At 43.4% G+C, this 24,256-nt stretch overlaps 1 protein-coding gene and 1 pseudogene across 2 annotated transcripts in view; one reads left to right on the top strand and one right to left on the bottom strand.

The window, feature by feature from the left end:
• Positions 1–12,815, top strand: part of LOC310770704 (CD5 antigen-like) — a 26,974-nt gene extending 14,159 nt beyond the window's left edge. Inside the window, exons 5-6 of the mRNA XM_083663434.1 lie at positions 2,508–2,593; positions 11,475–12,815. Of these exons, the coding sequence (XP_083519560.1) occupies positions 2,508–2,593; positions 11,475–11,597 (209 nt within the window). The 3' untranslated portion in view covers positions 11,598–12,815. The remainder of the gene's footprint in view (positions 1–2,507; positions 2,594–11,474) is intronic.
• Positions 12,816–18,665: 5,850 nt separating this feature from the next.
• Positions 18,666–19,007, bottom strand: LOC310770705 (elongin-C pseudogene; annotated as a pseudogene). The gene has a single exon. The product of its transcript is annotated as an elongin-C pseudogene (transcript).
• Between the last annotated feature and the right edge of the window lie 5,249 nt (positions 19,008–24,256).

Here is a 24,256-nt window from a genome sequence, read left to right as displayed (position 1 = left end):
AAGCTCAGAGTCAAGCCAAAGACCAAGATATTTAATTTTCTCAACTTTATGCAGAAAAGTCCCATCACTACATGTAATAATGTAGCTCGGGATACGAAGGTCGTAGAGAGTTGGATTTGAGGGGTGAGTTGGGGGAATGTCTGGGGGATGTGGGTGATGAGAGGGGGTGTGATCAGTAAGGGGCGGGGCTAGGGGATCTGGGGGATGTGGGTGATGAGAGGGGGCGTGATCAGTAAGGGGCGGGCTAGGGGATCTGGGGGATGTGGGTGATGAGAGGGGGTGTGATCAGTAAGGGGCGGGGCTAGGGGAAATGGGGCGTGGCTAGGGATAGAGAGTCGGGGTTTGAGGGGTGGGTAGGGGGAGTGGTTGGGGAGAAGTGGGTGGTTTTGGGGTAGGACCATTTTCCATGTTGAAAACGATTCTCCGTGTTGTTGAGGTACTCCCAAACTGCCTAAAGTGCCATAAGGCTGAATGACCACAGCACTGCACTGTACCCAGGCTAACTGTGCTTCAAGGTATTTGTGCTTGTATGAGTCTGGACAGACATGGATGTAGACTGCTCACTTGTTGGTGGAGACATACAACCACGACACGGTATTTCTTCACTTTTGAGTGGGCAGAGTGATTGACAGCTGGCTGGGTGTGGCTCATCATCTCCCTCTCTGTTTACAGATCTGCAGCCTGTTGCAGCAGCTGAAAGGCTGTAAGCTCCACATTAACTGCTACGTTCAAACTAGTTAGTTTGACACTAAAGTTGTGTCTTTGTTTAGCTGCACCACAGAGACGTAAGGTACATCTTAACTAGTAGTCCTTAAACCTCACACTAGCCAAAATAGTGTCGCAGAAAAGGACGTATACACTATCTGTGACCAATCAGTGAAAAGCACGGTGAAATGATCGATGTTTAATACCGTTTGCTAAATTAAGCGGTATGAAAACTCGCTGACTTGATTTCATGTGTGGCACACTTCTTCCGTGTGCCACGTCACCTTACCTGTGGCACGTATGCTCTTTTATACAGGTGTGGTAGCCCCACACCCAGCTAATACAGCCTGACCAAGACCAGCGAGTTAAACGCGTTGCGTTTTGTTGCTGGTGCTATTTTGTTTGAAGATGTACATTGTTAGTAAACTTTTCCAGTGCACTTTCTTCTTAATTAAAACATGATCCTAATATCCAAGAAGCTCCTTTTTCTATTTTGTATTCTTGTCCCACTTTTTTGTATTCTCCAAGGGTTTTAGAGCAACATCAACTTGTTCTTTAATGTTCTCATGATGTCATGTGATCTGATGTGATAACTCTGATGTCATGTGATCTGATGTGATGACTCTGATGTCATGTGATCTGATGTGATAACTCTGATGTCATGTGATCTGGATGTGATAACTCTGATGTCATGTGATCTGATGTGATGACTCTGATGTCATGTGATCTGATGTGATAACTCTGATGTCATGTGATCTGATGTGATGACTCTGATGTCATGTGATCTGATGTGATGACTCTGATGTCATGTGATCTGGATGTGATAACTCTGATGTCATGTGATCTGATGTGATGACTCTGATGTCATGTGATCTGATGTGATAACTCTGATGTCATGTGATCTGATGTGATGACTCTGATGTCATGTGATCTGATGTGATAACTCTGATGTCATGTGATCTGATGTGATAACTCTGATGTCATGTGATCTGGATGTGATGACTCTGATGTCATGTGATCTGATGTGATGACTCTGATGTCATGTGATCTGATGTGATGACTCTGATGTCATGTGATCTGATGTGATGACTCTGATGTCATGTGATCTGATGTGATAACTCTGATGTCATGTGATCTGATGTGATGACTCTGATGTCATGTGATCTGATGTGATGACTCTGATGTCATGTGATCTGGATGTGATAACTCTGATGTCATGTGATCTGATGTGATGACTCTGATGTCATGTGATCTGATGTGATAACTCTGATGTCATGTGATCTGATGTGATGACTGATGTCATGTGATCTGATGTGATAACTCTGATGTCATGTGATCTGATGTGATAACTCTGATGTCATGTGATCTGGATGTGATGACTCTGATGTCATGTGATCTGATGTGATGACTCTGATGTCATGTGATCTGATGTGATGACTCTGATGTCATGTGATCTGATGTGATGACTCTGATGTCATGTGATCTGATGTGATGACTCTGATGTCATGTGATCTGATGTGATGACTCTGATGTCATGTTATCTGATATGATGACTCTGATGTCATGTGATCTGATGTGATGACTCTGATGTCATGTGATCTGATGTGATGACTCTGATGTCATGTGATCTGATGTGATGACTCTGATGTCATGTGATCTGATGTGATGACTCTGATGTCATGTGATCTGATGTGATGACTCTGATGTCATGTGATCTGATGTGATGACTCTGATGTCATGTGATCTGATGTGATAACTCTGATGTCATGTGATCTGATGTGATGACTCTGAATCTGTTTCAGCCTCTTTAACAGACATCATCATCAGACATGTTGTCCTGCTGCTGATTCTGGTGCTGCTGATCACTGCCCTCTGTTTCTACTGCAAGGTACTGAACATCTTCATTCAGTAGATATACTGTATACCGTATTTCCCCAAATAATAGCCCGGCAGCAAATACGCGCCGGGCCCCTAATAGCCGCCGGGGGTCTGACCCCATTTTGCGTATTAAACGCCGGTCCGAGTAAACGCCGGGGCCATTATTTGCATTTTCTTAAGGTAACCCCAAAATTACTACGTTGCTGACAGCACTTGAAGGCAACACCAGTGTCGCGCAATACATGAAACAGCAGGGAGAAACACGTGAAAAGAAAACGCAAATCGAGGGAGCTCAACTTACGCTACCAAAAGCAATGCAGGGAAATCGATGGCATGGAAGCATTTCCACGATGTTTGGATTATGTAAAGAGTTCTGTTGACAACGGCTACCGCGGTCTTCACTTGAACTGAAGTCCCAGATGAGTTCAAGAGATAGGCGCTATTGGAAATAGACTCGTCAATGGTAAGACTGAGATTGTGTTATATTTATACCGATTACGTGCGTAATGATTGTGTGTGACTATGTTTAATCAGCACCCGCCGTGGTGTGTGTAGTGTTTTTGCAAGTTGTTGTAGTGTTGTGTTTGGGATGTGGCTATGTTCAGACTGGTCGTAGCCTATTTGCTGGTGTTGATAGAATTGCGTCGGTCAACGTCATCTTACAGTATTTGCAAGTGCATTGTTGAAGTGCCAAATGCCCCATTTAGTGTAACCATGGCATCTATTATTCGGGTGCGACAGAAGTAGAAGACGACGTGTGTGTGTGTGTGTGTGTGTGTGGGCTACACGGTAGGTAGCCACGGCTGATTGCTGATTTTTGGTATCCTCCAAGGTGTGTGGGCTGACGTTGGCAGTTGATGAGAGTGAGGACCTTTGCACTAAAAAACATGTTGGACAGGAACTGTCACCGAATAATGGCCTGGTGCAGGTCGGTGCAAAAATAAATAAACGCCTGCAGCAAATACCCGCCTGGTTCTTTTAAACGCCTGGGGTCCAAATCGATTTTGCGTATTAAACGCCCGGGCTACTATTTGGGGAAATACGGTATATCATATACATACACTGTGTGTGTGTGTGTGTGTGTGTGTGTGTGTGTGTGTAAGTGTAACCCTTCACATGTCGCTGCTACACATTTTTGGTAATGAGCCAAAAAAGGTCAAAAATTAGTTTTGCAGGTATTTTGAGATTTTACATTGATTGTACATCATGATGAATAATTATTTTCGCAAAACTAAAAGGAAAGTTTTTTGTTGTTTTTTCGTTTTGGTGGAATGTCACTTTATAAAATATGCCATTTTTCTCATGTTTTTTTAGACACATAACAGATTAAAATACTCATAACTTTTGATCTGAGAGAGCTATCAGTCATTCAAAAAGTTATATATAAGGGAGAGTTTCTAATTCAATCATGAGAGGCCAGTTGGTAGGATTTGACAAACTTTATTTAGCAATCGGCATGCATGGCAAATACTTTGGCGCATGACTCCATTGGCCAGTGGCGCTCCTCTTGAGGCAAGAGGAGGGCACCTGCATAGGCTGCGCATGACTCCATTGGCCAGTGGCGCTCCTCTTGAGGCAAGAGGAGGGCACCTGCATAGGCTAGGAGACCCCCCCCCCCCGTGGGGGATCAGGAGTCAAGACTCGTTGGTGGCGGACTGGGGAGGTGGGTGGGGCAAAACAACGCTTCGGAGGACGGCTTCAAGGGAGATGGACTGCCGTGAAGCTAGCTGCTGCTATGATCGGCCAGAGAGAGAGAGGTGGCGTAGAACCCTTGCTATATACAGTATATGAGGATTAACTGACGTCATATTTGACGTCATAGCAGACGTCATACTAGGACTTTGACTGACCACGTTATGCTAGAACTTGACTGACGTCAGGGGATGATCGGATTATGCATGAGTGGCCTTCTGCTTGAAATATGGTCTGGAGACCTCACTTCAATCATGAGAGGCCAGTTGGTAGGATTTGACAAACTTTATTTAGCAATCGGCATGCATGGCAAATACTTTGGCGCATGACTCCATTGGCCAGTGGCGCTCCTCTTGAGGCAAGAGGAGGGCATCTGCATAGGCTAGGACAGGGGTGCCCAATACGTCGATCGCGATCGACCGGTCGATCGCGAAGGTAGTGTGGTCGATCGCATGGCATTGAGGACCACTGTTTTTCCACTGTTTTTCCACTGTTTCCACTGTTTTTCCACTGTTTTTCCACTGTTTTCCACTGTATACTCAGTGTATATATATATAAATAAATATGTTTGGTAGATCACTTTGACTTGGTCATTTTAAAAGTAGCTCCCAAGCTGAAAAAGTGTGGGCACCCCTGGGCTAGGAGATCCCCCAAAAGGAAGATCTGATTACCGGAGGTTAATTGAGATCTGCAGGCGCCGGTAGTTGATGGTACTTTTCTGGCCTTAGACCTTTTAGCGACTTACAGCTATTTGCGGCTGGCGCTCCCAACTCGGTCGGGCCTTCGATCTTGATACATTAATGTTTAACTTGGCGCTTCCCGGCTTGGCCTACTTGGCTGCCTTGGCACCTCGCGATAGCGCTTCCCAGCTTGGCCTACCTGGCCGCCTTGGCGCCTCGCGATTGTACTTTTCCGGCCTTCGACCTTTTTAGCGACTTACAGCTAGTCTCTTAGAACAGACGAGTTGGCTTCCGCAATTTTCAAATGCTTCCGCCATACCGTCTGTACTTCGTGGGGGAGAATCATGCACCAACCGGAATGGGAAGCAGAAAGGCGGGTCTTCCGCTCATTAGTCCAATCAGAATCCAATATGCCGGCAGAAAGGCGGGTCTTCCGCTCATTAGTCCAATCAGAATCCAATATGCCGCATTCGCGTGTCGTGATTGGTCGGATTCCGTAGAACTTCCTTCCAGTCTGAAGGTTTTTTTTCCCAACTTCCTTGTGCATGTTCTGGGGGTGTAACGTACAGACTGTATATAGCTGCATTCGCCGGATGTAGATGATACAGTCTGTTTTAAGAGACTAACTTACAGCTATTTGCGGCTGGCGCTCCCAACTCGGTCGGGCTTACCTGACTTAAGGCGCTTCCCGGCTTGGCCTTCCTGGCCGCCATGGCGCCTTACCTGACTTAAGGCGCTTCCCGGCTTGGCCTTCCTGGCCGCCATGGCGCCTTACCTGACTTAAGGCGCTTCCCGGCTTGGCCTTCCTGGCCGCCATGGCGCCTTACCTGACTTAAGGCGCTTCCCGGCTTGGCCTTCCTGGCCGCCATGGCGCCTCACCTTTATTTTACCTGACTTGGCGCTTCCCAGCTTGGCCTACTTGGCCGCCTTGGCGCCTCACCATTTTAACTTGGCCTTCTTGGCCCCCTGACTTGGCCTTCTGACTGGCCCTGACTTTCTCTGGCTTTCTCTGGCTCTCTCTCTTTCCCCCAGAAAATTAACCGGGAGATTTACTGCGCCTTACTGGGCGCCGTGCTTTTCGGGGAGCCACCACCAACGAGACATTATTTGGCACGGAAGTCCGGGACACTGTTCGTTGCCATGCTTGCCGATGAAGGGAGGAGGGTCCTTTGGGCCGCCGGTATGGCCACCCGCTCCGGGCGGATGTAGCTGGAGAATGCTGATGAAGACCGGCGGCCCGTTTACTGGAGGGAGGCGGAGGACACTCCTTGCACGGCGGCTGAGGTGGCCGCTCCGATCCTGAAGGAGTGGCTGGAGAAGTTCTTCGTCGGGAGGTTGCACTTCTGGAGCGTCCGCTTGAGGTGCAGGACGAACCAGGATCTTGTCATGTGGTGACGAGGTGCGATGGGGAACACGGGAGCCGGGGGCCGGTCTGGGGCCTGAGCGGTCTTTCCCCTGATTTTGGGCTTAGCTGCAATGCTGTATGGGTCAGCAGTCATCACGTGATGAGATTGATGAGCTGAAAATAAACAATATGACACATGGACAGGATCGCTAGCTGGAGAGGCAGACAGAATTCACCCGATGCAAAATTCTTATGATAATAGCTTCAACGCTCTCAGCCCTTTCAGGGACGATTATTTCAGAATTATGAGCCAGTAATTCATGGGAATGCAAGCATTATTAGTAGCTATTTGAATGAAAAGATACGGTGCCGGGCGGTGATGATGTCCTCAGATGGCGACCATCTTTTCCCCCCATGGGGAAGTCTGGGCAGATTCACGGTGATTGACGGGACCCGGCCTGGAGAAGCACTGATGCTGAAGTGCCATAGCATCTCGGGCACTCTGGACAGACCGGAAGATCCATGGGGCAAACGGTTCATTCTGGCGGCAACCCTATAGAGCTGAAATGTAATGCTTAATGCATGGGATATAAAGAACTGGTTAATAAACAAGTAAAAGAAAAACAGTGGTTTCACCGCCTTGCGAGTGCACCATAAGCCACTTTCACACATGAACTCCGGATCAGGTCAGGGTTGCCCCCCACTGAGCCTGCCCCGGATGATAGGTGAAGTGTACCCTTTCACACATGAGGCATGTTGCATTCACACATGAGTAGCACCTCCGCAGAGTTTGTAAAGTAGAGAGGGGGCGGGCGGCGGGGGTGGGGGAATTTGGGCATGACCACACAGTTGTGAAAACTAAAAATACATAATGGGCGATAACTGCCTAACGTTCACGGCATATAATCGTTTGCGCATAACGTTAGTAAGTAATTAATTAAACAACCCTACAACTCACGCCCAGATGCATCGATTTCCTCGAGTCGCTCGCAAGCAGTACAAACAAAACAGGTCTTTGCTATGTTCAGTCCTAAAATGCCTCAAACCTACTAGAATTATACAGAATACAGGAAGCTAGACGTTTTTACCTTCAAAATAAAATAAATGTTGTATTACTTAGTAACAAAAAATCAGAATGTCGACTCACTACGGGTTAAAATGGACTTTTCGAAGGGAGCAGATATTCTTCCAGTTTATCTCCGTTCTGTATCTTTCGAAACACACACGAAAAAACATTACACGTGCATTTACTTTATTTAATTGCCATTATTGCGAAGGTTATACCCGGAAGTTTTCGTTTTATACTGCCTGACTTGACGCTACTTGGAATTTGCGCGAACGCTGTGTAAACGTTAAATCAAAGACATGAACGCAACCAGATCCAGATACCCTACCTAGCGATGTCCAATACTGGGAAGCGGGACGACCCTCGCGTCCAAAAATGCTTATTAAATGTGTGTGCTGTGCGAAGCAGACATGAAATCAGATCAGAGCCATGAGCCTTTCAATCCAGCAATCCGCAACATGTCGGCTGTCGCACACGGAGCAGTTTTGAGCTTCATTTGAAAACCAAATGGCATGTGTTTTTTGCTCGCTCATTCACATCGACTATTTATATAATAATAATCTGTCACGATCGTCTCTGTCCTCATGCACTCACGAGCTCACGGAGCTCTGGGGGGGGGGGGGGGGGGGGACAATACGCTTCTGCGACTACGGCTGGGGGTACACTTCCCTCCGGCTAGGACGAGGCTCCGCGGGAGCGCGCATGAGCCGCATGCAAACATTCACACATGACAGCCATCCGTATGGCCTCTAGATAACTCCTGAATTCCAAACATGTGTGAAAGCAGCTATAGACTGCTAGTTGCAACCATGGACCCATCATAAGATGGACTGGGCATCACACTGGTTCAGTGAAGCCGCTGCATGTTAGATCGCCGCTCTGGCGGTTGAATCCAGCATTGGGTCACGAGGCCCGCCTCCTCATGTTAGTGGATGGGAAAATCAAAACCGAAATAGTCACAGTATACGTCAGATGTTTTTTTTTTTTTTTTTTTTCCAAAGGTGGTTTGTATCATTTTAGATAGTCATTATCATGCTAATGCCTGTGCAAGTGGTCATTTTTCTGATCAGTTTTTTTTTTTTTAAGTAGTTATTTGACATGTAAAAAGGGGATAAAAATGGATGATTGGCAGCTGTGGCAGCCAGTCTCGAGCCGTCATTGGCTGGACAGGCTCTTCACATTATAGATCTATCGTGATAGACAAGACACGCGGCTTCATTGTTATGTAATGCTGCCTGGAGGTCGGGTGGCTCTGCTGGGTGTGTGGGGCCGGGAGATGGGCTCTTAGCCTGGGTAGTGCAGGCCTGGAGGTCGGGGTGGCTCATGGGATGAGGCCTAGTAGTACACACGCACCGTTAGCTCATCGCTAGCGGATTAGCATCACGTACGAACAGACGTTTTATTTTTGTAGGCTATTAAAGCAACAAACGTTTTTTATATGCATATCTGGGGGAAATGCTTTGACTGTGGGGATGTTCGTTCTTCACAAGCTCCTCTCTTAGTAACGATATACCAGGCGATGGACCGGGCAGCCTGGCTCATGCACTCAATGGGCTAACGTTAGGTTGGGCTGAGGGTGAGTGAGGCCTGCCTCCACTTCCGGCCCGCGCTGAGAGCACTCAGCAGCAGCCCGGAGATCTGAAGTCTCCGACAACCAAAATCAGATTTTCGTACAGGCGTCATTTTGATAAACTGATCTCATAGTGGGAATCTTCCTGGTTACTTTCGGCGAGACAAAAATATTACAACTTAAAGTGTAATATTTACGGAGCTAGACTGTATATAAATACGCAACGCACTGTGCGCATTCTAGAAACAGCAGCTCAGAGGGGCGTGGAGCTCTCAGAGGTTCTCAATCAAGGGCGCTACTGCGCAGACTCTGGTTCACTGATCTGGCCGGATTTTGGCTTCAAAAACATACGGGGAGGAGATAAGGACACTCCCTCCATTCATATTATAACTCAATGGCTGCAACTCGCAGTGATATGTTATGGTTGGCCAACATATAACAATGAGATTCGCTGCCTCTTGTTACGTGACTAGCGTGACACTGTATTAATTATTTTAGCTTTGGTATTATTTATGGTAAAAGAAACGCCAAGGCATTTCACTTTGAAATTCGTTAAGAACAGGAAGTGGTGTATTAAGACTGGGTAGCTTGACACGGAAAAAGACGTCAGCATCCCCTGGGCCGTCTGACTTCGGTCTGAAAGTTATAACACTCATTCGAACTGATGCTAGGACATGCTCCATGGGCCAAGGGTGTTTTGAATAACCCGTTGCGTGATTTTTTTTTTTTTTTTTTTTTTTTACCGGCATATCACGTGATCTCAACAACGTGCTGTCAAGAAGAATTGTGAATGAAATATACCATGTGCGGTGATCATCAGGCAGCGACATGACATCTTTCAACTCACACAAACTCCCGTTTATTTACGGTTAAAGACTTAACTGCCCGGTGATAGCAGAGGGATCCGCGCCTGCTGTACAATTGACCACGGGCGAGGTGGAGGGGACTGCCTGATGCTGCCTGCTTGCCTGGAGAAGCCTGGGGACGCGATAATCGCGGTGCGGAAGCCTGAATGCTTGGACGCCTGGACACCCGTCCGATGAAGAATAGTGGGGCTGCATGCATGCTGCTTGATGAACGAAAATGTTAGTCACTGATTGTCAGTCTGAAAGTCTGTTGTTGACTTGGGGCGGACTCCTGGCTGGAGGGAAATGGCCGCTTTGCTTGAGCCGATTTGCTCCGTGAATGGAGATAGCAAGGTCAAGGAAAAGATTGACAACGTGCAAGACAACGTAGAACATGGCGTCTCACGGCGGCCCCTCGCAGTGGAGCGCCCCGCGTTGGCAGCCTGCGGCCCGGCCGTCTCGGAAGTCCAATGCGCTCCGTGCCGATCCGGAACAGGGTATCGTTGTTTGAGCTGTCGTCGCTGCCCATGGACTGTTCTGGCTCGGGATCCGACATACCAGGAGTGGGGAGCGTTGAGAGATCCGCGGGGATTGTCCACGGGTAGAGAGGACTTGGGGGTGCTGATTCGGTCTGCAGATATGGTGCAAAACAACGCTCCGGAGGACGGCTTCGAGGGAGATGGACTGCTGTGAAGCTAGCTGCTGCTATGATCGGCCAGAGAGAGAGGGGTGGCGTAGAACCCTTGCTATATATATGAGGATTAACTGATGTCATATTTGACGTCATAGCAGACGTCATACTAGGACTTTGACTGACCACGTTATGCTAGAACTTGACTGACGTCAGGGGACGATCGGATTATGCATGAGTGGCCTTCTGCTTGAAATATGGTCTGGAGACCTCACTTGTTGGGAATATCAAAAAATGTGAAGGGTTTATATATCTATATATATATATATATATATACATACATACATGCATACATACATATGCACGCACGCACAAATACATACATACATACATACATACATAGAGAGAGATATACCGGTACTAGGGGTGCTCCAAAAAATCGATTCTGAAAGGATCGCGATTCTTAATGCCACGATTCCTGGATCGATTCCAAACTCCCAAGAATCGATTCTTAAAATTGTAAAAAAAAAAAAAAATTACAGTGCACCTGAACGCAACATGGAAGATACCGGCTGAATAAGTGTCCAAATGTTCATGTAATTTGTGTACTGTACTTCCACGATGCCACCACCTCTTGCACTTAAGAACTCTGGTTAATGTATTCCCCCCAAAACCTATAAATCCTTCTCAAAGTCTACAGATCCCCCCCAGCCTATAAATCCATCTTATCTGAAGAACATAAGGGGGGAATTCCCCCCTAGTTTGCAAAATGAATTTAGGCCCTGACTGTAATACAGAAGTTCAATTTGAAGTTCAGCATTAATACATTTGTCATTTTTTGTCTTATATTTACCTTTGTGTGTTATTGCAATATAAAACTACATAATTCAGAATCGATTGTAGATTCTGGAATCAAGAATCGTTGGAATCGAGAATCGATTCTGGAATCGGATCGTGACCCCAGGAATCGGAATCGGATCGGATCGTGGCTTAGCCGGATCGGAGCACCCCTAACCGGTACATACATATTATGCTAAGATGGCTGTTTTCATGTCTCTCCAGGACACCAGGAGGCAGACACCAGACAGACGGGAGAACATTAAGCTGGGCAACCTGGGTGGTTCCAGTGCTGAAGGCAGGAAGAGAGGCAGCAGCCCGGGGAACAGAGTGGGATCTTCCAGATAGATGGCTCAGCTTTCACACAACCAGCCGTTAGTTCAGGTCCATTCATTGTCACAGTCATATATATCTACAATATGAGGTGTGGAAGAGCTGGAGAAGCCTTCAGGAATTGTGAATAAGAAAGAGACACAAGAGGCACACATTTATATTAATCAGGGTCCAATTCAGAAACTGAAGAACACACAACAGGAAACATAATCTCTATAAATAAATGAGTAAAAACAAGGAGTACAGAGCAAAACAAACATGTCAACAGTGATGTGTCACTATGGTAAACCATATAGCCTAATATATAGTGACATACTGTAGGTGTCATTTATGCTGGGGTCTCTGGGGACATGGCCCCATCACTTTTGGAAATGGCCGATTTTGTCCCCTTCACTTTTTAAAAGCATAATTAGATTAAAAAAACACATATAAAAATAGCTTGCAGCAATAAATGTGAACTAACCAATGACAACACTTTGAGAAAAGGTTTATTTTCCACAATGAGAAAACATCCAATGCAATGTAAATATAGAAGAAAGATGTGCATTGTCCAAGAAAAAGTTATGTTATTCCTTCAGTTTGTACTCATATTTTAGGGCAGTGATATTGGATAGTTAGTTCTGTCTGTGCTGACTGACATGCACTGCTGCTTTCTACAGTAGATGTGATATTAGCATTGTTTGATTGACATGGTGTTGTAGCTGTAGATGTGATGTATATGGATGACTGTACTTGTGTGGTTGATATGTGTTTTATGCTGAGTATTTTATATTGTCGACTGTAGAAGCCTATATGCCCTTTTAATGTGTCGTTATGCATTTGTTTTCTCACTGTAATGATCTACTCTGATCTTATAAGCTACTGATCCTCCATCACAAAATGACATCTGAAAGGAGGTGTTCTAGTCTCACCATCTAAATAAAGGAAGCCTGTTGATTGTCTTCTGCTTCTGCTGCACAGACAGACGTGTGACTTTCATGTCACACTGTGCAAACTGTGCAGGTGGTGATCTGTTGAAAACATCTCACCTCTGCTGAAGTTAGACCACAGAGTTGACTCATCATCTAGGTGACAACCAGTATCCCCCCCAAAAACTTTTTTTTTTTTTTTTTGCATGCCAGAGTGTGAGAGCAATTCAATCAATAGACAATAACATTGGTGTGTTTAAAATGAGATATTCCACTAAATATGGCTAAAACAGATTCAAACATGCAAAAAAGGCAATTTTTTCTTCGCTGCCGGCCTTAATTGGGGGGCGGGTTTTTTTTTGGGGGGGGGGGGGGGGGTGGGGGGCCCCCTAAGAGCTTCGCCCCCCGTGGGCTGATAGGGTCGCTCCACCCCTGGTGACAACTCAAACTCTCACCATGTTGTTTGACCTTAATGTTGAAGACTGTTTAAAACAGGTTTTCTTCGTCTCCGCACTTACAGTATGTCCCAACTGCTTTTCAACACAAAGTGACCCCTTGTAGCCTACTGACCTCCATGAGAGAGGATTTTAGCAATTTAGTCATTTTGCTTGGCTTCAAACTGAAATATTGTTTTTATTATATTATATTGAACATTTTTTAGTCCAGCCTGAAGGTCTGAGGCTGGTTTGTTTATCTTTTTAAATCTCTGTACATTAGATCATTATGTGCTTCAGATGTATTGCATAAGATGTGTAAGCGTATTTTTGCGACGTGCGAAACTTCAGTCAGCAGACTTGGGGAAGAAAAGCAAAACTTGTGAAAAGATTTTAAAGAGTTTATCGTTCATCTTCATTAGTGTTTGGGCTGTGACGTCCCCAACCTCCATTGACTTTACCACATAGAAGAGGAGCGAGGAGGGGAGATGAGAGGAGACATCTGCTGGTTTTGGTCAGCTAAACACATCTACATCACTCACTTGTATATTGCTTTATTTTGTTATTATTAATTTTATTTAGCTACTTATCACTTAAATCCTGTAAACACCTTGTGTCACTTCAACATTTAGTTTGAATTTAGTTTGTGTGGTCCGATCTTGATGCGCTCAGGGCCCAAGAAACCCATTTAAGCGTGGAGAGCAGGGTCAAATAATATTGTTTGTTGAAAAAGTGTTTGAGGGAAATGAAGTAAGTAAGTAAAACTTTATTTCTATAGCGCCCTTCACAGCACGAATGCACAGAGTGCTTTACATGAATAAAAACAACATCAAAAAGAATACAGGCACAGGAATAGTATAAAAAGGGGGAAACATAAAACAAGGAACATAGGGAACAAAGGGTGAATAAAGAGTCCATCGTGCTGAGTGTGTCGCAGTCTTTCACAGTTTGAGTTCAATATTTATGATGGATGGACCAAAGATTACCTGCTTCACAAATCCAGTTTGGATCAAACTGAAGAAATGTATTGCAGGCAGCTTCTGATTTGGAAATAGCAGAAGTTCACTTTGTGATTTAGATTTATTTTCAATTACTTTTTCTGTTCATCTCTACTGTCCAACCACGCATGTAAGGAAATAAAAGTTCAGTGACAGCAAAGTCTGACTGTGCAGAATTCTGCTTATTTCTCAGCCATAAATCTTGTATGCATGAATGTAAACAATGTAAAAACGTAATTACAAAGTAAATATAATACAAACAAAAACTACTAAAATTATGAATGTGGGCCTTGTATTTCTCAACCTGCTGTAGTACTGTCTTGAAATTAGCCTCTCGGGCTACAACAATGCCTGCTGCTATCCACACAACATAACATGTACTAATATTTAATACAGCCATTTTAATATTTTAGCATATGTTAGTGTTATGTTTTAGATACACTTATTACTCGTCTATAGGCTGACTGGCTGAGGATAATCCCACTGCTATTGGCATATATGTAGGCTACACACATACACACGCATGCGCACACACACACACACACACACACACACACACACAGAGTCCATCAGGTGATGTGTCTACTATTCGCAGTTTCAGTCCAAAAAGTAGGCTACCACACAGACAGAATACCTTAAATGTGATAAAACATCTTCAGAATGCATATTCCATCCATAATGACACATGACAAACAAGTTAAGGAACCAATTTTAATATCAAAACTTAACATATTTTACAAATCATTTAACAGCGCTGGGTTTGGTTATTAAGTGTATATAAAAACAGGATATGCGTTCTAGTTACCCTGGCTTTTCGTTGGCAAGCATCACCCTCTGGTGGTGGAAAATGGTCACTGCTGATGTGTTTTTCTGCATAGCAGGGCCAAATCCAGACAGTTCCTCTGTTGTTCTGACCATTAAAAAAAGAGTACTTACACTTAAATCTGCCATGAAAGTTGCATGTGCCACTTTCTGGAATCAGTGTCTACATTTGCAAACTAGAAGAATTTCCCTGCTGTCCAGTGGGGCTGGGCAATATAACGATATATCGATATTGTGAGTGATATGAGATTAGATATCGTCTTAGATTTTGGATATTGTGATATGGTGTAAGTGTTGTCCTTTCCTGGTTTTAATAATAATAATAAATTATTGGGTTTATATAGCACCTTTTTAGATACTCAAAACGCTTCACATATCCACCACCGATGTGTAGCACCCACAGGCTGCATTACATTAAGATTACATCAATTATTGGATGTTGAATGTTTATGAACCTAGAAAACCAATACAATCAGAAGTAGCCTACTTCAGAAGTAGTATTCTAGATTTGCTTACATTGTTGAGTCTTTGCAATATTGTGTTTGTTGACGTTTGGCTCCAAATGGGTCAACAAATACGGCCCTCAGTTCTTTGGGATACATAGCCTTTAACAACAGCAAATAGTTGGGTTCTTAAATGTGTATGGTACGTGGTAAATATAGTTGCCAACATTTGAACAAAAGTGCACAATACTATCAAAGTCCAGTGGTGGTGTTTGCAGACAGCTCCAATGAGTATCTCATAGTCTGATATATTAGTCTACAATCACACAACACACACACAACAGCGAAATTAAACTTTTACTTTGCCATTATAGCTACACTTTACACACTCCTACTGAATTGGATGTAGTGCAGTAGTCTAAGCTACTGTCCTCTGAAACAAATCTCTAATGATAGTAGCCTATGTGCCTTAACATCGCGTTGCAAGTGAATCCAAACAATGATAAAGTCACTCATCCCTTGTGGCAGAGAGGGTTTATCACAGGCGGCAGCACGCAGTGTGTTTTTTAAGTATTTGTGTGTGTGAGTTCGAATCCCCCCTGTGCGTTTTATTTTCTTCCTTTTTTATGAAACTTTCTAAATGCGGGTGATGACTGTCACGAGCTCCGCTGCATTCAAGAACTCACACATACATCAACATCACAATCAGACAAATCTTTATTGAAATTACAGTTACAATTTGGGCATATTTATGATCAGGCTTTCGCGAGGGCAGCCAAACCTTCTCTTCCTGCTGTAAACATCTGCCGACAGCCCCGCGTTCCCACAAGTTGACTTGAAAAGCCAGTTAAAGCAGAACACCGGTGCTCAGTGTTGGTGATGTTGCGTGTGTGTGTGTGTGTGTGTGTGTGTGTGTGTGTGTGTGTGTGTGTGTGTGTAGGTGTGTGTGTGTGTGTGTGTGTGTGTGTGTGTGTGTGTGTGTGTGTGTGTGTGTGTGTGTGTGTGTGTGTGTGCGTGAGCGTGAGATGGAGACCTCCTTTTGGTGACCTAAACAGCTGTTGGGCCCGGCCTACTGTCATTGCACAACACATGTCTAAATGTGTGTGTGTGTGTGTGTGTGTGTGTGTGCGCACGTGCCCCTTGAAAAATAAAAAACAGAGATTTACAGGCAGTAAATGTATTCCTCATGACCCACTCTCTAACACACACACACACACACACACACACACACACACACACACACACACACAGGTGTGAAGGATAAATTAGCTGGGTCACACCAACACAGCGAACACATACTTTTCTCTTCTCATCAAAGCTCTCTGCACACTGATTGGTGTGAACCACATAGCTGCCTCTGCACACTGATTGGTGTGAACCACATAGCTGCCTCTGGACACTGATTGGTGTGAACCACATAGCTGCCTCTGGACACTGATTGGTGTGAACCACATAGCTGCCTCTGCACACTGATTGGTGTGAACCACATAGCTGCCTCTGCACACTGATTGGTGTGAACCACATAGCTGCCTCTGCACACTGATTGGTGTGAACCACATAGCTGCCTCTGGACACTGATTGGTGTGAACTAGGGCTGTGAATCTTCACTGGCCTCACGATTCGATTCGATTACGATTCAGAGGGCTACGATTCAATTCGAGTACGATTATCGATGCATCTCGATGCATCTCGATGCATCTTAAATCGATGCATCACTTTTTTCCGCAATACATGATTTATTTTTTCTCACTTTCTTTTTTCTCACTGTGTGGCTACTTTTAAAATAAAAGTGCATTGGAATTGCATTGTATTATGATCCATAATTAAAATAAACAACTGCATGTACTTCCATTATATTTTATTTCATTATTATTTTATTTTTATTTATTTATTTTAATAATCGATTTTTGACATTTGTGAATCGATGCAGAATCGTGCACGTCCGCATCGCGATGCATCTTGTAATCGATTATTTTTGACACCCCTAGTGTGAACCACATAGCTGCCTCTGCACACTGATTGGTGTGAACCACATAGCTGCCTCTGCACACTGATTGCTGTGAACCACATAGCTGCCTCTGGACACTGATTGGTGTGAACCCCTCTGGACACTGATTGGTGTGAACAACTGGTGGTTCGGAATCAAACCAATAGATTGAAGTGTGGCAAGATGGATTTGTCATGTGATTGTGTGAATCCAGCTGCCTCGCTAAGTTAGCCCCGCCCACTTGTATTTGCCATTTTTCTTCTTCTGAGGAAATCTGCCTTCATGAAAATAAAACAAACTTTACACATAGGTCTTGTCCCAATGCCAAACTTCCTCAACAGGAATCGGGGCCAATATCCCTGATGGTGGTATTTCTATATTATAAAATATGTAGGGGAGACGTTGGTTTCATCATGTCGATTTCAAACATTTGGTGTGATGTCATGCTCATTTCTATCTGGCCACGCAAAACTTTGAGGTGAGGAGAGAAATGTTGGAACTTTTATGCGTCCGTTTTTACGTTGTTTTATGTTACATGTATATCCCTACACAAATAAACAATGAAATATATATATATGTACGCTCTATATACTGTACGGTCTATGTTTTTGCATTGTGATATCTGGATGGATGGCCGGACCTATAAATGTATAGACATATTTTACATTCTAAATCTAAAATAGATAATAGTGGCCGCAATTTTTTTTCCTTTCAAAGGTCCCAAATTGGTCAGCCATGGTCTATGACATCTCTGATGATTGTGGATGTTGATCGTATTCGATCACTGATGATCTTCTTCTAATGGCTTTCTGGCAGACTGGATGCCTTGTGGCACATTGCTGCCTCTCACAGAATTAGACAAACTCCAGACTCGGGGGTCCGCCCCCTCCTCAATGTTCCGCAATGTGTGTTTGTGTATTTCAATTTTTTGTCCCACTGATGATGGCATAGGCATTGTAACATCACTGATGATGTCATAGGCATTGTGACATCATAAGTGATGTCATAAGAGCAATCAATTGCGATGTCATCAGTGCTGCGAAGTTGGGCAAACACAATGTCTATGACATCATTATTATTGACCAAAATCATCTTACGCAGACCAATAGCAGGCTATGCTGCGGTCTTCTCGTCTTGTTTGGTTTTTGGTCAAATTGACCTATGTTTTGGGATGTGATTGACAGGTCTGTACGGTCTATGTTTTTGCATTGTGACCACACATAACAGACTGCAGCAGTATGACTGCACAATACCTCCTTACACAAACAAAAGAAAAGAAAGAAAAGACAAAAACGAAATAAAATGGCCAACAACTAACACACAACAAAGCATAGAAATACAAGTCAGCAAGTCAGGTTTCCATAACAATTAGTGACGACACCAGGGCTTTATTGTAACATTCATGTTTTCATATACTGTCATGTACTGTACATGACAAAACAAGTTCAACAGTTGAGATAAATTAAGCCGCTACATTGTCTCTTTGTCATTTTAGCAATCCAAAAAGTTTGCAGCCATCAGCAGTTCCAGTGCGAGCTCCGGAGCAATGGGGAATTCAGGTATTTGTGTGGAGCTGTTGGTGTAACGGGCCTTGTAGGTGAAGTACATGCAGAGCTTGGCCAGGACATGAGATGGGATCTCCCTCAAGTTCACTTAATTGGTTTCATCCTGAGCAAATTGGCCTGGCCCGCTCATCATGGCTTTGATAGTTCCGGACGTCAAGGCATGGTCTCTTTTCACAATGAATCCATGACCATCTGAAGAGATCATCTTCATATACGTGGCATCTGGCCCTTCACAGCCACCATAGGTACTCTCTTCTTCACTGTCCATCATGTCCTGGAATTTCCCACAGTTCCACTTATTATGCTGGATTCTTTAAATTGGAACTTGCCACAGGTGATGATTGGTCAGAATCCCGGAGATGTCTTCAAGCTGGGTAAACAGGCAAAGTAAGTCAGCCGATCAAGTACTTACCAGTCGAACAACAGAATCAATAGACCAAATCAGCGGGATGTTTACATTTACTTCCGGGTACCCCTGAGGTCCACACATTATAATGGCGGTGGACGGCACAAACTGACATGTTGAAGACAAAAACAGACAAAGAAGACAAAAATGGTTCGTCCGTGTTGTGTTGTTTAATATCATTCATAACAACACTTTCACTAACGTTAGTGGAGACCAGACTAGCTAATTTACCTGTTGGACCAGACTAGAGTAGACTTGAAGCTAAATTAAATTGACGTGGCGTCAGTAGCTCTGTCTGTACCAGGCTCTTTCTCGCCGAGAAGAGCCTGGTGACGCGAGGTTACTCTGTCTGTAACGTAAAAAAACAGCGAGTTTGACAGACAAACAAACTTTATTAGCTAGCTAACACTACATAAAACAAACACAGAAGAAAGGCTAGATACGTCGGACAAGCATGTTTACCAACCGTTTAACCATTTAAATTGAAAGTAGTCGGCCGAAAACAACGAGAGGGTTTGACAGCATTTATATGACAACACGCACATTTAAACCTGCCGCCTTTCCCAAGTGGTACCCGGAAGTAAATTTGTTTACATGGTGACGTCACGGTGATTTGGTCTATAGAGACTGCTGAAACCTCGCTTATTTATATCTTGACATGTATGACATCATTGATGACATCATCGATTACCTCATAGTTGTAGTGACATCATCGATGACCTCATAGTTGCAGTGACATCATCAATGACCTACAGTTGTGTGACACCGACTGGTGGTCCAGTCCATGACATCAGCTCGTTAGGTCGCCGGTTCGAATCCAGCCTGTGGGTGTTCCAATGTGCATGGTCTCATCAGTTGGTATGGCGCTCGTACTGAGAGCATTTCCTCGTCAAACTCCGACAGTGAAAAAAGTTTGCTTGTCACAAAGAAATAATGTAATTATGTTATCTATCACATTCGCTAACCTGTTGCTCTTTGAAAAGGCATTATGGCATCACTCACTGATGAGATCACAATTGCTTGAGTGACATCACTGATGACATCATCAATGATGATATAATCACCGATGACATCACAATTGGCTCGAGTGACATCACTGATGACATCACTCACTGATGACATCATCACAATTGGCTCGAGTGACATCACTGATGACATCATAATGTCTATGACAGAGGTGCCCAAACTCTTCCCTATGTGTATTATGTTGAATGGCCTTTGCAATTGTCTTGTAACCTCTATGTTGTAAACCTGTATTTTCGTATTATGTAAATAAATTTGTAAGTAAAAAAAAGAAAAAGTAAAAAAAATACAGAGAGAATAGGGAACTTCCGGTCTGGTTTTTCAAAAATAAGACAGTAAATGTGGGGAAGGGGAAAAAAAAAAAAAAAAAACTTTCCTATGTAATGTCAAAATTTATCTGGATGGATGGCCGGACCTATAAATGTATAGACATATTTTACATTCTAAATCTAAAATAGATAATAGTGGCCGCAATTTTTTTTCCTTTCAAAGGTCCCAAATTGGTCAGCCATGGTCTATGACATCTCTGATGATTGTGGATGTTGATCGTATTCGATCACTGATGATCTTCTTCTAATGGCTTTCTGGCAGACTGGATGCCTTGTGGCACATTGCTGCCTCTCACAGAATTAGACAAACTCCAGACTCGGGGGTCCGCCCCCTCCTCAATGTTCCCCCCTCAGGCCGCCTTGCTCTCCTCTTCCACCGCCGTGTTCCTGGACCTCTCGGCCCTCGTGCCAGCGCGGCGACCTCCCTCGCTGCTTGACAGCTCCCGCTTCGAATCCTGCTTGACGGCCTTCTCCTGAAACCCTTCACTGATGATGTCACAAACAATGTCTATATCACTGACCTGTCAATCATGCCCCAAAACAGTCTGATGTATCATCTATTTGACTCTAAATGGGACCATCATTTACAAAATGAGCATCATGCTGTAAACTAGCAATTGAGACAAACTCTTTAGGAAAGTGTTTAGTGAGGTCATGAATCAAGTGATTTCATTCACTTCTAAACAGACTAAATAGGTTAAAGTATAAACCGTGAGTACTGTATCAAAATCCAATCCCTGTAACAGTTGTCATGAATGGTGAAATTAGCTACATAGGTGGACATTTTACCATGGGGGTCTACGGGGAATGACTCGCTTTTGCAGGCAGCCTCAAGTGGCCATTGGAGGAACTGCATGCAGTTTTTGATACTTCCACGTTGGCCTCATCTGTCAGAACCGGAGTTTGGGGCTTGGTTTAATCCTGAGCAGCCTGTGAAGATATTTCTGTAGCAGAGGAATTTCAGCAAGGTCAGACGGACAAAGACTTCGCCTCCTCCCTGTTTTTGCTTCCCTCTGATAAGCCCTTGGATTTTCTAATACCTTTTCTGCTGCCTTTCGTGAAGTCAGGCACACGAGCTGTCTATTGATCTATTGTTTGAATCACTTCACTGTGTTAGTTATATGCACATACACATTGTGTCTGTTTGTGTCTGCCAGCAATGCTTGTGTCATACATGTGTATCTACTTCTGTGTGCTCGTGCTCGTGTGTACGCTTTCTGGCCTACCTTGATGAGGTTAGGGGCGGTGGGTGACTTGCTCAGCTGGTTTGTCTTGGCCCCTTGTATGGGAACCCATATGCTTTTATAAGCATGTAAACACCCTTATATGGGTGGTAGCACCATATTATAATTGTCAATCAATAGTATGCTTTGCTTTGTTTTCCAGCTGTGTCTGAGCTTTTGTTTTGTTTGTATGTTGTTAAAATCTGTCTTCAAACTGCAAAAGAGAGAAAAAAAAGTCTTTTTTTTTTTCCCCTATTGCCAAGCTCACCAGCCGCCACTGATATATATATAATTTTTTTATTTTTTTTATTTTTTTTGGCCTCTATTTTTTTGGGTGGGCTGAGACTATTTTTTTTCAAAAAAGGCCTAGAACCGCCCCTAACTTGCCTAACTTGCCCATATATATACAGTATATGGGATAAACGTTTGTAGGCTATTAGGCATTTCATAATCAAACACTTGTTAAAAAGAGGAAGGTATATTAATTTCAGTCTACTTTTCAGTTGCTAGCTGACATGTAGCCAACATTAAACCTTTGTCAGATGGGGATGGTTGTCTCAATGCTCTGGGGGTTGGTTGTCCCAAATTGGTTGTCCAAATTCATAATGCATTGCTATGAAACATTATAATTTTTCAACAGTTTAAATTCCTCCATTTTACTTCTCATTACAGAGGATAATTCAAAAGAACAATCATGGTTTTAACAATAGACAAGCAAAACTATAAGGAAGGGAGACCCATTATGTCATGTCAATGACTAATTGTAAGATGTGTTGATGATGAGCAATTCGCACAAGAGTAACAAGTGTGACAGCACCAACCCCGGTCTCCCCTAACTGTAGCCTCAGTTTATGATGTGTGGCTCCAATTAAAAGGAAATCTTGGAAGTGAATTAAAAGGAATTCATATTGGAAGTTATGACATCAGCAGCTGATTCCACAAAGAAGCAGCAATGAGATATGGCTGCAGAAAACAGATCTTATCAACAGACTCTCTTGGCTTACTGGCTCTTTTTTCTCCTCATTTCTGGCCTGCTTGAAAATATAATTTGTATACACATGTTGTACTACTCATACATAGCCTTTATTGGAAGAGTGGAGAGAAAATAGTTTTGGGCTGAGTCCTTGTCAGTGTCGTTCTTCTTGCCAGTAGTCTTTTTTCATTTTAATATAAAAGTCATTATGAGGATTTATTGAAGTCACATTGAGGTCCTGTGACCTCTCTTTATAAAACACAGACACAAGACTTGTGCAGTGATGTCAGTCGACGCTGAAAAAGCGTTCGACAGGCTTGAATGGCCTTATCTTTGGTGCACAATGAATAATATGGGATTCGGTGATACTTTTATGAAAATGCTAAAAATATTGTATCATAATCCTACAGCCATGGTTCTAACAGGTAATCAGTGTTCCCCACAATTCCCTATTGCACGTGGCACAAGACAGGGTTGTCCCGCCTCTGCACATTTATTTGCAATTTCCCTCGAACCATTAGCCCAAAAAATTAGATTATCTGAGGCAGCGAAACCAATAATAATTAATCATTCACATCATAAAATTTCTTTATACGCTGACGATGTATTATGTTTCATGGACCAAGTTCCTACAACACTCCCAGTGGTCCTGGACTTATTTAAAAAATTTAGTGCAATATCCGGCTATAAAATTAATCTTACTAAGTCACTAATACTACCCTTGAATGCAGCAATGACAGATTTGGATATACGTACAGAGATTCCGATTGTACAAAACTTTAGATACCTGGGAATAGATATACACCCATCTTTAGAGAGAATTATAACTCAAAACTATAGAAGCTTGCTCAACTCTATAAAGGCGAATATGGACAAATGGGTCAATTTAACATTATCCTTGGCTGAACGTATCTCAATAGTGAAAATGAATATTCTGCCAAGAGTAAACTTTTTCGCCAGTATGCTTCCACTGTCACCACCTGTTAGATTTTGGGACAAACTTCAAGGTTGTGTCTCAAAATACATTTGGAAAGATCAGTTCCCTAGAATTAGAACAACTATATTACAGCATGATAGAATGTCTGGAGGTCTAAATGTGCCAAACTTTGAAATGTACTATTATGCTTTCATGCTTCGCCCTTTAAAGAACTGGTTCAATAATAATTCTAAGGTGTCGTGGGTAGAGATTGAAAAACAAATAGTGTCACCACTTCTACTTAAAGATGTACTGTTTTCTGATTTATCTGACCACTACTGTCTCGAACATTTTGGTCCAATTGTCGCTCACTCTATTCATATATGGAATTGTGTAGAAAAGCTTGGTGTTGGGGATCGATCTGGCACCTCGATACGCCAATATTCAGGAATAACCACTTGAATATTGGGGAGAAACCCATCTATTTCCCACAGTGGCAGAATCAAGGGATTCATACTTTACCGGATGTCATGAATGATGAAGGATTAAAGTCCTTCCTAGAGTTAAAAAGAGATTTTAATTTACCTGGCTCATCCTTTTTTTTTTATTTACAACTCCGGACGGCTATGCGCACCTATGGTGTGCCA

The sequence above is a fragment of the Poromitra crassiceps genome, assembly GCF_964638095.1.
Source record: "Poromitra crassiceps genome assembly, contig: HAP1_SCAFFOLD_180, whole genome shotgun sequence".
NCBI classification, from domain to species: domain Eukaryota; kingdom Metazoa; phylum Chordata; class Actinopteri; order Beryciformes; family Melamphaidae; genus Poromitra; species Poromitra crassiceps.
This window is presented reverse-complemented; position numbering and strand designations above follow the sequence as displayed.